This window comes from Lolium rigidum, chromosome 1 (assembly GCF_022539505.1).
Source record: "Lolium rigidum isolate FL_2022 chromosome 1, APGP_CSIRO_Lrig_0.1, whole genome shotgun sequence".
NCBI lineage: Eukaryota > Viridiplantae > Streptophyta > Magnoliopsida > Poales > Poaceae > Lolium > Lolium rigidum.
In genome coordinates this window covers 297,353,485-297,369,408 of record NC_061508.1, presented here as the reverse complement: position 1 = coordinate 297,369,408, position 15,924 = coordinate 297,353,485, and the positions used below count along the sequence as shown (strand labels likewise).

The following is a 15,924-nucleotide window of genomic DNA, read 5'->3' as shown; positions in this document are numbered from 1 at the left end:
GCAAGTAGATCTCGAAGGTTTCAGCCGAAAAGTACTCGACAATGTAAAAACTAGGGTATGTGAGACAATGATTCGATCCTTTCTTTGTCCCTCGACTCCCCTTTATATAGGAGGTGGAGCCGAGGGATTCGTGATACACAAGTTTACAGAGTCCGGGAGGGTTTCTAACCTGTCCCGCAAGATTACAAATAATGCTTCCTATTACAACTCTAGCTTTCCTTAATAATATTTTGGGCTTCCGAATCTTCTTATCCTTCGGGTTGTGGGCCTTCAGTAAACCCCGGGTACCTTCTTCGGCAGTCCCATTGGGGATGCCTATGTCAGCTGGAGATGCCCTTATGCTACGACCATGGTACTGCTAATCTACTGCCTATACACAACACTAGTTAGGTACGAGAGCTTCGCCGCATCGTCTATAATACTTTGGACATTACGTGATACGTATGGTGACCTTACAGGTATCATTATGTTCTGTACGTCACCCTCAAATAACAACTGATTGAAAAACCTACCTCCTCTTCCGCCCCCCTCCCGGGCGGCGGCGGAGGAACCCCCCATCCCGCGCAGCCGCCCCACAGGTTGCCGCTGCTGCCGGCCCCGGCCCTGGCCCCGGCGGCGGTGGCGGCGCCCCTTCCGTCGAACGACGAGGGGGAGGAGAGGGTTTCCGCGGTGGCGTTCCATGGGACGTGATGAGACGCCGGTGGAGGAAACCGGGCGGCACGGCTGCTTGGCCGGGGCCTGATGCTCTTCGTCGGTAGCCATGGAGGAGTGGGTGGAGCGGTGGCAGTTCGGCGGCGGTACGCATGATCCGCGCCTCCGTCCTCTTCCCTGGTGATCCAGCAGGAGGGACTGGCGGCGTGGGAGCTGCTGGTCTTGCTTTGTTTTGGTGGCGGTCCTCGGGTTTCTCGCAAGCGAAGATGAAAATATACCGGAAGTCAGTTTGCCTTGATCTGGCTGGATAGATGAGTTCCGGAAAGTTCCGCCGACGAATGGAACAATGCATCTTTTGCCTGGAGTTTGCTGGATCAGGTGATATTCGGTCGTGCACAGCCATGTTTTTAATCCGACCATTTGGTTGAAGGGAGCGGCGCGAAGCTCTATTCTGTTTTGACATCAAGTGACTTTTTGGTCTATGGTCAAGTCAGAAGAAGGAATATCATGAATGCCGGATTGGTGGATTGGCTAAAGGAGGTTCGAGTCTCTGTGATGCTGAGGGACTTGCTTGGCATTCCGAGCTCCGCAGCAGTGGTATGCAAGTGGGGGCGGCAGTAAAGGTGAAGTTCAGAGTCTTACCTTTCAGGATGAAAACCCAAGGTCTGGCCTTACCTGGTTGTGGCTGGCAAAGATCTTGTTGGAGGCATTGTTTTGAGAGTGGAGACTATCTTCAAGGTGAAAACCTAAGACTTTTGGTCGGGTGATGACGGTGTTGGTGCACTGTTCCCTTCTTGGAGGCGTCGCTTATGGAGAGTCTGTATTTCAGCTGTTGTCACGGTGGTGGTTGTATTGTTGTTGCTAGGTCTGGAATGCTGTAGCGGGACTTTTATTTCTTAGTTTTTTAAATCTTTTTTGGCTATGTGCATCCGTAATGTCACTAGGATGGGGGGTTGTTGCAGAGGCTAGGTGTAATTGGTATCTTTTAGTATTAATATATTCTCTTTATCGAAAAAACAGGTGCTTTCTGCTCCGTCATTCTCGGCATAACACATTCAATTTATTTTTTTCTTTTAGTGATGCCCGTAAACTACACCCTGGGCATTCCTCGGGCCGGCCTAGAAAAATCCGAACCTAAATTTCCAGGCTCGAGCCCAGCCCGGTCTGACCTTCAGGCTTGCAAACTAGGTCCGAACCCAGCCCAAATTGAAGAAAGTCCGGACTGGCCCGACAAGCCCGGCCTGAACTAGACGTAAATCCCGTTTTCTACAAGCCCGAGCCCGGCCCAGCCCGACGTTCGGGCTTCAAATTCAGGCCCGAACCCAGCCCGACATGCAAGCCCGGCCCGGGATTTTTTAGGCTGGGTCGGGTTGGGCCGTACGGGCCGGGCTGCGCATGCCCAGTTGTACCGTAAACTAAATAGATGGATATGCGCGCTTCCCCACGCACGGAAGAAACGGAAGTAATATTTTGTGAGTGTTAATACCGTTTTTTTTCATCAGCAGACCTGTCTTAGCTTAGCTATGTGTATTTTCATCCAGAAAATCTAAAAATGCCAGGAAAAAAACAAATTGTACATACACACTATACTAATCCTTTGTTATTTTCCATAAATAAAAATTTATACTTGATTTATTCCAAATTATTTACGAGTTCAATTAAACACACATGAAAAGATTCACGTCCCTGAGAGCCACATATAATTATTTTAGCTAAGCACAACGGCGGCGATCCGCATCGGCCTGATCGAAGGCGGTGCCATGGAGCGGCGGCGACCAGATATCCTCGAGGATCTCCATCGTTTGGCGGGCGGCGGCGGTGGTTCGGGTCCGATTTGGGCCCTGACGGGCTCGGGAGGGCTGCGGTCATCCTGCTGCGTTGAGAACGATGCCGGCTTCGTGCAGGTTTCTGGGCTGTTTCCGAGGCACGAGGACGCCATGGGCAACTGTCCTGGGCATGGTGGTGGTGGCCTCCTCCTTCGCCGGAGGTGGTCGGCTGGTTGCTGGGGTGGCGGATGACAAGATCCGTCTACTCCGGCGATGAAGATCTAGTCGACGACGAGCTAGCGGTGAAGGGGCCACCGGTGAAAACCGCGCCTTGACATCTCTCTTGGCGGATGATGGCGACGGCTATTGGCGTCGTTCCTTTTCTTTTTGAAAGGATATTGACGTCGTTCCCTTGCGAAGGCATCATCTTTGCTGACCTCTCCACTTGCTCTTGCCGAGTTGGGGACTTCCGGCTATCGGTGAAAACCGTGCCATGATTGACGGGCGATGGTAGTGTTAAGCGTCGCTTCCTTCTTAAAGGCATCGTCGTAGCAGTCTGCGGGTACTCACTCATGCTGCTCCGGGGGAAACCCTAGATCCGGGTCTCCCGGATCGGATGATGACGGCGCTTCCTGCGTTGTTCTACCTATTGGGGCATTATTTTTGGAGCAGCGGCTGGATGGAGGTGGATCTTGGTGGAGTGGTGTTCATCTACCATGTTGACGTTGATGATTCTCGGCGGCGTGGAGCTGCAGGGTATCGAAGACGGGCTCGGACTGCTGGACACGTGCAGGATGGTGGAGCTATCTGGCGTCATGGTGACATCGACGACAGTTCTGGCAAGGTCAATGCGGTGATCCCTCTTGAAGATGGGGCGAGGAAGACGGCGGTAGCTATTTCTGTGGCGTGTGTGTTGGCGTACGCTCAGAGTATGCTTATCTGGATGTGCTTCTCACCTGCTATTGGGCGGCTTGGAAAATCATTTGGTTGTTTGGATGATGTGAGTTGGTGTTTTGTCACCCCCCTTCATCTCTCTGTAGATTTAGCGAGGTGGCTTCGAGTTTGATCTTTTGTATTGCTCTTGTAAGATGTTGTGAATAACTAATAAAAGAAACCGTGTGCATCTCTTGGATGCAGAAGCTGGGATGGGGTGATTTTCCCTATTTCGAAAAAAAAACTAAGCACAACATGATATTTTACTTGAGGGTTACGCATAACCAAGTTTATTTTGACTCCTGTTTTCGAATGGGAAACATAAATACCTAAAGTAGTTTATTATGTTAGGAGCAATGGATGAATCTCTAAAGAGCTATAAGATTCGAGTGTTTTGGTGGCCTGTGGTTGATCGGGGCGTGGCGTCGTGTGGTTGGCTCCCAGACTAATCGATATGACAGGCATCACCCGTTTTGGCTGACTACGATATGGCGGTTTCTCGGTTAGTCTCAACCTTTTGACCCACGTCCCGACCTAGCCCGGGACCCTGCCCTGCCCTTCTCCGCATCTCTTTGTGCTTTCAGCCTCGTCGCCAAGTCGCCCTGCATCCTCACTCGCTCTCTAAAACCTCTCATCCACTGCTTACCTTTTTCTGGAAGGTCCAATCAAGCCCAATGTAGCTAATATCACATAATCCAGCCTCTCTAAAACCTCTCATCTTGTTTTCATACCTATCACAAACACTCATATGTGCTCTTCTCTTCAAAGGATATCATTCAAATCCCTGGTACAAAGCCACGGAAGATCAGAATCAGCTCTGATGTGGTCATCATCTCCCATGTTTTATGCATCTATATTCTCTGAGCTTCACCATACCAACATGTAAATCTCCAAGGATCATTCCCTTCATCAATAATCATATCGATATGATAACATGAGTACTTGGTAACATTAAAATTTTATGAACTATTCCAAAAAAACATACATGCCACCACTCCTACATCACTACTAACTACATATGCATTATCATAACCTAAAGTGTGATCTAAAGATTCCGAGTGTGTCTTGTGAACCTGGGTTTCAAGAATACAAAAAATAGCCAGGGCAAAACCTATGTGTCACACATCTCTCTCGATGTCGCGGCGTTGTCATCTCTGCGATGACAAGCTCAAGGTGTTCATTTCTCCCGACAGTACTCTATCTCTTGCGATTTTTCTAATAATATATTTTTTCGTTAATTTTATAAATAATACTCGATTTTAAACTTTTTCAAAAATAATACACCGTCAGGTTAGTGTTTCCCGATTAGTACTAATCGGGTTCGGGAAACCCGATTAGTACTAATCGGGAAATACAAACCCGATTAGCATCAAGCACATGCATGGAGGCACATGCAGCCTAGGGGGCAGTCCGGTTCCTCTACCTGACTAGTACTAATTGGGTTTCTCTAACCCGATTAGTACTAATCGGGTTCCCCTAACCCGACGGTGTATTATTTTTGAAACAAAATAAAATCGAGTATTATTTGTAGAATTAATGGGAAAAAAGTATTATTAAAAAAAATCGCCTATCTTTTCAGTGTTTTGGGTGGCATAGCAGAAAAAGATACCTTTTCCATTCTTTCGTGGGCCATTTTTTCTATCTTTTTTGTGTTTTGGGTCGAGCTGGGTGGGGCACATCCTAGTTTACCCACAACAGAACTCCGCCACTCCTATTATGTGTGGGATATGCATAAATCATATAAGACATGGCTCTGAACATGCAAAAAAAACTCGATTTTAGTCTTCACATTTAACTTTTTTTCTATATGTCACACATGTAAAGATAATTTTATGAAACTTTAAACGCACATACTAAACATCTATATGCACTTGTATATATTTTCAGAATAATTTGATGTGTAAAAACATAGTTTCTGGATTTTTTAAAAGTTTATTCTCGGCCGAGCTCCATTTTAAGTTTTCGCGACTAAAGTGGATTGCAATGAAATGAAAGAAAAAAGGCAATCAAAATGTGACCAACTTAGCGAGTACAATAGTATGACAAGAAAATTAAAAGCAAAAAAACATTGACACTGAAGACTGAAGCTATATTAACCTAGTGAAGTCAAAACCAAGTGTAGTCACCGAGGGACATCTTTGCTCCAAGATAACACCTTTGGGCAGGAGATGCTGTGTGTACGTCGACACTGGCCATGCCAGATAGTGAAGATCAGACCAAGAGTTTCCACTCTAGCGAGTAGAACAAATGCATGAGAGTATGAGACGACGTGGTACTTCGTTGTCGTGGGGACTCGGTCCCAAATTTAGAGCAACGATTTAAGGATGGAGATGACATATGTATCTCATTGCAATTAAATCATGAGGAAAACTAATAAGTTGGCACAATGGAGGAGAGGCCCATTCCATGGCCACCTTTACGAGCCTCCAAAAAACAAGAGAGGTCGGAGCATGCTTAAGAGGAATCTAGGTTTTTTTTCCAAGGGCGCATGCAGGTGGTTACAAACTAGGTTTGCCGTTGGAAATTATATATTTGTAATAACTATCATGATTAGGCTTATCTGGAAAAAAAAAGTTGCCTTTGTGTTATCCGGACGGGTGACATGTGATGTGAGGGGATGCGATCTCTTTCCTTTCCCGGTTTCTCCATCGCCACCGCAAGATGACACCAAGGGGCAAAACGAAGGTTAAATTGTTAATATAACAGTTCAAACTGTCAAAAAGGATATGAAATTAAATTATATCATTCTTTTTTTGTTAAATTGTGCACAAAGAAATTCGAAAAGAAAAGTGACATATACTTTGTGTGAAGTGAAATGTACTTCCATTTGATTTAGTCATGCTTGTGTGGGAAGTGCGGGCCACACAGGGCGCAAAAAAAAAACACTCGTTCTTATCAAGAAGGAAGTAGTAGTAGTTTAGTATATTGGTCCTTTTCTACGAGACTCAGTGTCATGTGTGAGATCAATGATGTAGACCTGAACCTCTATCTTGGTGAAACAATCAGGGAAAAACTATTAGAGTTTATTTGGAACATCGGCCAGACATACACAACCGTGTTGGGGTTGCTTTTATCTTTTGGATACGATTATATGTTGTGCTAGAGTTTCATTTTAACATATATTTTTTGCGGGGTTTCATTTTAACATATTGTAGGAGTTTATCTCCTCCAATTGTATATTCTTGCAAGGAAAATGAAATGGCTCTTGTTTCGGGAACTCAAACAGAAGATGAGCTCCATGCAGCTCTTTTTGAAAAGTTCAAAAATCACATTTCAAAAAATTTAATAACCTAAAAAATCTGCAGGTATTTAATGATATAAACATACTATAAGCATGAAAAATCTCAATGCAAAATATTACTATGTATTCTAGGGTCCATAAAAATGAAAATGTGGGGATATGAGAATAGTGAACAATACACATTTTCAAAACTCCAACATTTGTCGGATTTTGTCATTTTTGTGGCCCGAAATATGAAGAATTTTGCACTGTGATTTTTCACGATACATATCATTAAATTAAATGCCTACAAAGAGTATCTTGGCCTTTTCCCTCACGCGTGTGTAGAAGTTTTTCCAGGGTGTGCAAGGCTGCAAACAAGGGGTAAACGGATGCATAACCAGCGCAGCTTTCTTTCATGTGATAGCGTTTTGAGAGTTTTGTGGCTTCTGGCTGAACGGTTCTGCGACGGACAAGTTAGGCATTGAAAAGACGAGTACGCTCTTCTTCGTCAAGAAAAAGACGGATCAATTATTCCACGCCGCCGAGGGATCGAGAATTGCCAGCAACAGAACAAACCGAAGATGATCGCTGTCTATCTTCGTGACGTCCAAGCTAGTCCAGTATAGGTCAGAGGCGGATGGGGAGAACAAAAGCGAAGAAAAAGAAAAAGGAGAGGAAATGGAGCATCGATCATCACTCAGCCACTCAGGATAAATGGTTAAGGAAGGGACAGGTTACATGGTATATTTTTCCAGTTTTGGCCTCACGTGTCATATACAGTAGAGATTCTTTTTGCCCTTAATATCTCTTCTCTCGGAACAAATGGAGAGTTAGAGATTCCCACTGTGTGTGTGGAAAATATTTCTTTTATCGCTAGGTGCACACTCGGCGCGTGCGCTGGTTGACCATTTCCGGTTATCCCTCTACTTTTGATAATATGCGATTTTTATTAATGCATGAAGATGGTGCAAATTAGTAAATCCATTCATCTTTGTAACTTTTCATGCTAGTAATTTGAACCATGGATTTTTTCTTCCTATGAAACCTCCAAAAAATTGAATGATCGATGTGAAACTTGTGGGCTCCAAACTAGATTGGGGTCTTTCTTTGGTTTGTTCGAAGGATGAGTAGCTGAACTTCAGCAAAGTCCAAATTAACACATCTTGTAAGATTGTGTAATGCTTTGTGCACAAGCTTGTTGTTGAACTGTCCATGCTTATTTCATTACAAAAGGTGTTATTTTCTTTCTCATGATTCTACAAATAACTTTACCGCGCCATGATATTTTATAACCGAGGATGACTATTTTCTGGTAAAACATAAATCTATTTATATATTTTATTTCTAGATATCTTGCTAAATTATCATGAGGTCATTGAAGATGACTTACCATGCCAAGTCTAGGACTTGAACCTGGGTGGGATGGTTCAACCACAAGGAACCTAACCACTAGAGCCTAACTCTTTACTTGCCAATAATCTTGAATTTTGCAACCTAATGGTATCGATAATGCAAATATGACGACAATCCTTCCAAACAATGGAAATACAACCGTACGTCACTCTTGTTGTAGGCGAATCGAAAAATTTGGCATCAATTATTTTCCACTAAAAGAAGTTTAATATAATGTTTAATAAGTGTCCCACGGCAATTCTAGGCATATATGTGTAATTAAGTCATATGAGTTTCATCAAAAAGAAAGTCATATGAGTGTCTGCCTATCCACTCTCTTAATGTACGTAGAGTGCAAATGTGCTAAGAAATATGAGAAATTAATGAATATGCGTATGTCCCAAGGAAAACTATATCTCATGGAAAATTGTCACGGCGAGAAAATGTATAGCAAAATTAGTTTCTTCATTTTGAGGCAATGAACTAGATTACTGTTAACATATCCAAGGTAAGAGTATGTGGTCATGTATAGCCCTTTCTTTCTTGAAGGACAGGGTTTTGTCAAGTACTATTATGCGTGTACAAATATTGAGTGCTTGCGAGAAATAGCCATCAGCATCATCCACCCAACTTGACCATGACTTGGTGCTCAAGATGCCCGATTGTTATGGTTATGGTAATAATTCGGGAGGGATTTTACAAACACAATAGAGCAAATACAAAAATAAATACATGACTTCTTGTTGCAGAGAAATAAAAAATATTCCATCAAGTACTGACCTATGAAAGATGATTTGATATAATAGTAAAAAAGGTATCACGCCATGTGAGAGTATTTTTGTATCAACTACTTTTACATACATAGAGCAGAACACATGTCAGCGAAGAGACGTGAAAAGTTAATAATGATGTGTATGTCCTAAGCAAGATAAATAAATATCTAAATGTATATAAGGGGAATAGCCAGAGTAACAAAATATATTTACAATTGCGAGATAACAAAATCAATTGCTTTGTTTCGAATGGGCATGGCCGTGTCTACCGCAGTAGCTTAAAGTTAACATATCGAATATGAGAGGACCATAATACTTGAAGGATATAGGCTATATGAAGCATGATTATGCATGTACAATTGTTGAGTGGTTACTAGAAATAGCCATAGGCACCATCCATCCAACTTGACCATGACTTGGCGCTCAAGATGCCCGATTGGTTTTGTTGCGGTAATAAATTCAGAGGGATCACATAAATCAATTGGACACAAAATGCAAACAAACGGTAAGAAGATGGCAAAAAATAGAAAAAAATCACACACCATCGTCATCAAGCATCAAAGTCCTTATCAGACATGGTGTCCATCTTCCAGAAAGTAGAGTCCCCATCGGACGACCCATATTGCTGAGCGTGGGAATCCGTTTCCCTCTTCTTTTTCTCCGCCATATCCTCCATGCCATCTCCCTTTCGCCTCTCGCATCTCGCAAAATCCTTATATTACAAAATGAACCCTCGTGCAGTTTCTAGATGTACTAGACTCCATCCACTTTCTTTTTTCCATATGAAAGCAAAATATCATTGTGTTTTTAAATAAAAGCAAACATTATTGTGTGACAATCATATCGTACGCTTAATGGTGGCACTAGTAAAGTGCACCCGATCTTGTCTATGAATATCTGAGGGGAGAATATGTCATTCATGGAACCTAACCGGTGGAGAATAGGGCAATTACGTCAAAGGATGGGCGCGGGAGCAGAAAAGACGATATCTTTTTGGGAGCTTTAGCCATCGCAGGAAAGAGCCGTCGACACGTCTCCGGCCGATCGATGGATGCAAACCAAACCGCCTTACATCGGCTTCCACCGTTCCATTTCGTTTTTTCTTTCTTTCGTTGTCAAGGAGAAGAGGGAAAGCGAAGCATCGATATATATCTGTCCATATAAACAACATATACATACATATACACACATAGGTTTTTTTCCCTTTCCTGTGATATACACGATCACACGATACCCGGCTAAGTTTCTTGGATTTCCAGAAGGCCCGAGCAAAGCGGATTGAATCCCCTCCTCAAACCTCGTCTCCCTCCGTCCGCCGTCATCTCCAGGCTACCGATCGATCCGAGTCGTCTTCCTCAGCTAGCTCTGCCCGCCGAGCAGGTAACGATCGATTTCGTTGGTGCTGTTAGTATCGGTCCGGGGCCCCTCGGTCTCCGGACATCACATCACATCACACCGTGTTTACTTTAATCTCCGCCCTGCTCCTGCATTCATCTCCCGTCCTGTTTACTTTAATCAGAGACTAGCAAGATTGATTCTTTCATCTTCTTTGTTTAGCTGCTCGCGCAATCCGAAGGCGTCGACCCTGGAAGAAGATTGTAGCATGGTATAGTTCTCTTCTTGCAAGACTAATCTGTAACTTAGTTTGTAGCTATGTAGTGCAGAGTTGCATTTTGTTCTTGGATGATTGCATTAGTTAATTGGATCGCGTGCTTGTTCATGGAGATGCGGTGCAGGTGATGGTGAGCGTGCAGAGCCCCGGCGCGATGGTGCGGTCGGAGGAGGACCTTGGCCCGCCGTGGCTGCGGCCGCTGCTGGGCACGAGCTTCTTCGTGCCGTGCCCCGCGCACCCGGACCTGAGCAAGAACGAGTGCAACCTCTTCTGCCTCGACTGCGCCGACGCCGCCGGCGCGCTCTGCTCCTACTGCGTGCCGGGGCACCGGGACCACCACGTCGTCCAGGTACACTGCTGAATCCCATCCAGTCAATCTGTCTGTAATATAAGCCGTGCGGCTTTCTGACCGGCGGCGCGGCGCGGCGCGGTGGTGCAGATACGGAGGTCGTCGTACCACAACGTGATCCGGGTGTCGGAGGTGGGGAAGCTGATCGACATCGCGCACGTGCAGACGTACGTGATCAACAGCGCCAAGATCGTCTTCCTCAACGGCAGGCCGCAGGCCAGGCCGGGCAAGGGCGTCACCAACACCTGCGAGATTTGCTGCCGGAGCCTGCCGGACTCCTTCCGCTTCTGCTCCCTCGGATGCAAGGTACTGACTGGTTGACTATCTTCCTCCTCATGTCTATCTTCTTCCTCATATCTTCTTGTTTCTTGCGAGCTAGTTCCAAGTCCAAATAGCTAGCTGCTAGCTAATACTTCCCCTCTTTGTTTCTCTCTCTGAAAACAATTCTTTACGACCCGATCGAGCTCTCTTCTCTCTCTCTCTGGATTTTGTCTGGGGCATGGTTGATGTGGGATCAGCGACCACCTGAGTGCAATGCAATGCAGTGTTCTTCTCCTATGGGCATCTGGCCATGGATGTGCGGTGCAGAGGCGGTGACGCCGCTCGCGCGCACGCGTGTGTCCAGTGTCCACGGCTCCACGCCACGCGAGGAGGGAGAAGAAAGCAGCCGTATCCTATTGCGGAAAGCGGCGTTTGTCAGTGGAGAGAGGAATTTGTGGCAGCAGCAACTCGCGAATAACTTAACATTCTTCAGAGAATCGATTGGTGTGCGTGCTTTCCATCTACCTGGATTGGCCACCGCTTGCTAACTGCATTGGCCGGCAGGCACTAACTAACTTGCACTGCATAAACAAACACCATACATAGTGCAATGCAACCACACGGAATGCAGCCTAACACTGTCAGGGAAACTCTTGGGTTGATGATTCAGTGGGATGTGCGTGTGCAAGAATAGGAGTTTTGCTTTGTAGAGGATATAGAGTAAACTCTGATGGATGTCCTTGGCGAACAGGGACCTAGCTACATATATCTGTACCAAAGCGACTTAATTCTGGGATTAGCATGGGCCACATTCGCACCAACCAACTACCTCAAACACTTTTTGTTCTTTCCTGGAACTATTAAAAGAGCTTGATGGAGAAATTCAGACCCTCTCTAGTCTCTGCTCTCTACTCCAAGCATAGCCAGTCATGCGCTGTGAACGACACGTCTTCAGGTTCAGTATAACTGCCCCAGCCTCCAAATTAAGCTTGCACGGCAAGGCTAATTATTCGGTCTTTCTTTAATTTCCTCTAATCTTGCACTGCACACTTGTGATCGACATTCATTCCTTTCCGGTTATTGCACTTTTGAACTTTGGAGCGCTTTGCCGTTAAATTCGCCTAAAAATGGGTCTCCTTATCTTTCTCTTGTTCTATGCATGGTGCGCGTCCATTTCCATCGATCTGTTCTGCTGTAAATAGAGGTCATGCATGCATGGGTGATATATAGTCAGAAAAGGGATATAATGTTTGGTTCACTAAAACATAACCTGAGACTGCCTGTTCAGTTTTAGCCATGTCTGGTTATCTATCAAGCTGTGTGCATCACACTATATATATGCAAAAGTCCAGAGGAGTTCTATTCCATTATTTTAAAACAATGTTTCCTTACCTACATGCAACGAGCCAGAGATAAAAAAAAAAACTTTACTGTAAGTTGTAAGCTAAACTGTACCCATTAGATTGCACTTTCAATGAGCATTAGTATATGAGCATTGCCCGGCCGTAGGAGTTGGGGCTAAGGTATTACTCTAGGTGGACGCTGCTTTCAGGGAGTAGGTAGAGTTGAGACATCAGCTCGGGATCTTTCAGCCATAATAGACTTGCTTTTGTTTGCTCTTTCAGAGATGAATGCATTATTTATCCAGTTAAACCTGGCCCCTTTCCTCTCAGAAAAGAGGGCTATGCGTTATCCAGATAAAGTTGACTTCTCCGAGGTGATGTTCTACCGAATCATGCAATCGTCATTTGCTTGTCTGGCTTGGTTATATTTAGCCATGGACATGCATAGTGTTTGTTGCAAATTTGGGGGTCCTTAATTTGCAAGATTTCCATAACTAGGGAATGTGAGAAAAGATTGATACCTCTTTGGATCAGATACTGTTCATGTATGTCCGGGTAGATATAGCAGCATCTTTCTTAGGAAGTTGCCACACTTTTCTTGTAACTAGGGAGGGAGTTCCGATTGCCTACTGTCTGATCACTTTGTGTTGTGAAATCCATGCAAAATTCTCTCCGTTGAAACATGCATTCCATATAGACCATGCTTAGTGAAGTTCATCTCATTGTAATTGCTACGGATCTTAATTTTTCCCGTCTAACTTTGAGGGAGTCACCATAGGCAGGTAAGGGAACTACTACATTTGCAAACTCTATAAATTATAGAAAAGCTGATAGGTGTCAATGAGACAACAGGATGATGTACCCTTCAGGGTTTCATCAAGTGCAACGACGACAGATGGATAACAATGCGCAGCATCATGAAGTTTTTTCAGACGTCTTCGTCAGCTCAGTTCACGGTTTCCTTTGAAAGCTACGCTTGTGGCCATGGAAAATTCAAAACTCTGTCGTGTACATTTGGACTACATTAATAAGTGACACGATTTTACTTGTAGTCATTTCACTGATGTGTGCTTGTTCCTGGCGTCTGATGTGATTTTCAGCTCGGGGGGATGCAGTGGGACCCGACGCTTACATTTGCCATTCGGCCTAAGCGTGGCCAGGACTCCGGAGGTGACGGCTATGGCTCTGACGATGACTCATTTAGCCCCAGGAAGCTCCGGAGGGCTGGGTTCGAGCTTGGCCGGTTTGACAGGGGGATCCGGTGGTCCGATGACGAGGGTAGCAAGTCCAACAATGGGCCGATGACGCCAACGACACCGCCGAACCGGTGCCGGCCGTCCAGGAGGAAGGGTATCCCCCACCGTGCCCCATTTTACGGTTAGACTCCAGTGAAACCATTCAGTCTTCGCTCCACATCCACCCAAAGTGATGAACGTACCACTACTAGTAAGTAGTGATACAATGTGTGATGCGTCAGTCGGGCCTGAGTGGTGAAGTGATCCAGTTAGTAAGTCACTAGCTAGATATTAGCTAGCATGGTATATATATACTTGTATATATATAGATAAATACATACATGCACAATAATGTAGGTGATGTATGTGTGTAAATACGGATATATTGACAAAGGTTGCCGAATCGCATCAGGCCAAGGCCATGGCCTTGGGTGATGGCCACTTCCATGTAGAAAAAATAAGGTGAAGAAGAAAGGGGTCATGCAACACAGACTAGAAGCATAGGTAGGGTTCTTAGTTCGAGTAAGGTCGAGAACTCGAGATTGATATGTGAAAAGTAATAATCATCATGTATTTGTCTCGGTTGTAGTACTTGGTTTGGCTGTCTGGCCCCACCCAATGTGTTTATTAGCGTTGCGGTGTGTAGTTAATTTCTAGTTTCAATCTGCATGCAAGAAAATAATTTGTATTGACAGTGTATATTGTTACTGGGGAAAGAAAGAAAATGACTTATGCCTCAAGAATGTGTTTGTATAACTAACTTATATTGAATGTTTCGCGCCTCGACTATGCAGATATTGTCGAGTAATATCCTGACTCTAATATTTGTAACTTTCTTCTCCGACTGTACTGCATGTTGTTTGCTTCAGAAGTTCTGAATTTTAGGATAGTTCACCCTGCCTAGAACTTTCTTTTCATTGAAGTTCACTTTCTCCAAGTGGAGATTTTTGGCTACCAGGTTCATCTTTAAAAATCGAAAATAAGATTTTACAAGTTTCATAAAAACTAGAAAATAGATGTAGCCAATGATCTATTCCACAAACATGCAAAATATCAATTTCACATACTTCGTATTCAGAGCTACACTAAAATGATAAAAGTGTGGATCTGAGTGTGCATATTTTTCAAATCCACGAATTTTATAAGTTGTCATTTTTGTGTAGCCTACAATACGAAGAATTTGACATTCCATGCATGTAGGATACATCATTGACTATGTCAAGAAAAAATCAGATTTTTTGTGAAACATATAAATTTGGTTTGTGATTTGTTTTGAATGAAGGGATAAGTGGAACTCAGGACCAAAAGACACTTTCCGACTTTTTCCCTGCTAAGTAACATTTCAGACCTATTTAACAGAACAAAAAAAATACTAAATGAGGTAAAACCAGGTTTGGAGTTTCTGATGGAATCTTCACTATGTGATGTTATATGTCAGAATTCACAGCTAATAAGAGGTAAAAGACTGATTTCACTCCTTTTTTTTTGTGTTAAATGTCCCTGCAAAAAAACAACTTCAATGGACACTTCCAATTTATCTTATGCCTCGCAGAGGTTAAATCTTGGATCAATGTGGTTTCCACACTAAAAGTATAGACAAATAAAATTCTTAGTAATCCATGGTATACTTGTGTTTGAGTTGACAACCTTACTCCTCTTGGTACTCACACTTCTCATATACACACTTGATTTGTGTTAGTCCCTAAAGTAGAAAAATGCAGGTAACCTATAAAACATATGCAATGACTCCATTAACTTCTATTATAACAAAAGAGAGACACCTTAGAGTTGTTGTTGGTTTTTCTTTTTTGAACTTAGCTTTTTTTTTTAGCATTTTTAAGCTTGGCTAGAGTTGTTGGGTATAGTGGCAGAGCTATGTCGTTGTACAACTGGGCCATGGCTCACCCAGTCTAGGTAAAGCCCAGTCCATTGGCTGTCCAATCTACTGAAGTATTTTGTGGCCTTTAGAATACCTCCGCTGTAGTTCTAAAAAAAAGTATGCCTATGCTAGCTGTTTCTTTTTTTCCCCTAAAATGATACTCCGTATTTCATGGCGAGTGTTGATATTGTACATGTACAAGTTCGGTTATGTCCATCTGTCCTTTTTTTTAGATCAATGCAACATTATTCCATGTTTCTCATCCATTAGGCATTATGTCCCATCAGACCATGTCCATGTATATTGTCAAAATAGTTAGGTATCCTCTCCCCTTTCTTTGCAGCTCCGCTGTTCGTGGGGTATGACCCTTCCAGTGGGCGTTCAAATCTCGGTGATCATATTTACGCACTTGTCTGTGTGATTCAACACGAATTTAGTGAAAATCACGGATTTCGGTCTTGGTCCACATCATTCTAGTTTGACTCCGGGACACTAGTAATTGTAGTG

General features: G+C 43.9%; 1 protein-coding gene across 4 annotated transcripts; it reads left to right on the top strand.

Annotated features, from left to right (window-relative positions):
• The first annotated feature begins 9,911 nt into the window (after positions 1–9,911).
• On the top strand, positions 9,912–14,126 carry LOC124696579 (protein RGF1 INDUCIBLE TRANSCRIPTION FACTOR 1-like). 4 transcript variants are annotated; one of them, XM_047229290.1, is made up of 5 exons: positions 9,912–10,118; positions 10,296–10,344; positions 10,475–10,699; positions 10,790–11,005; positions 13,404–14,126. In XM_047229290.1, the coding sequence occupies exons 2-5, from the start codon at positions 10,342–10,344 to the stop codon at positions 13,683–13,685; spliced, it is 726 nt and encodes a 241-aa protein (XP_047085246.1). In that variant the 5' UTR covers positions 9,912–10,118; positions 10,296–10,341; the 3' UTR covers positions 13,686–14,126. The 4 variants fall into 4 exon arrangements, with proteins under 4 accessions (XP_047085246.1, XP_047085258.1, XP_047085253.1 ...); XM_047229302.1 differs by having other exon boundaries at positions 10,464–10,699; XM_047229297.1 differs by lacking the exon at positions 9,912–10,118 and having other exon boundaries at positions 10,133–10,344.
• The last annotated feature ends 1,798 nt before the right edge of the window (positions 14,127–15,924 follow it).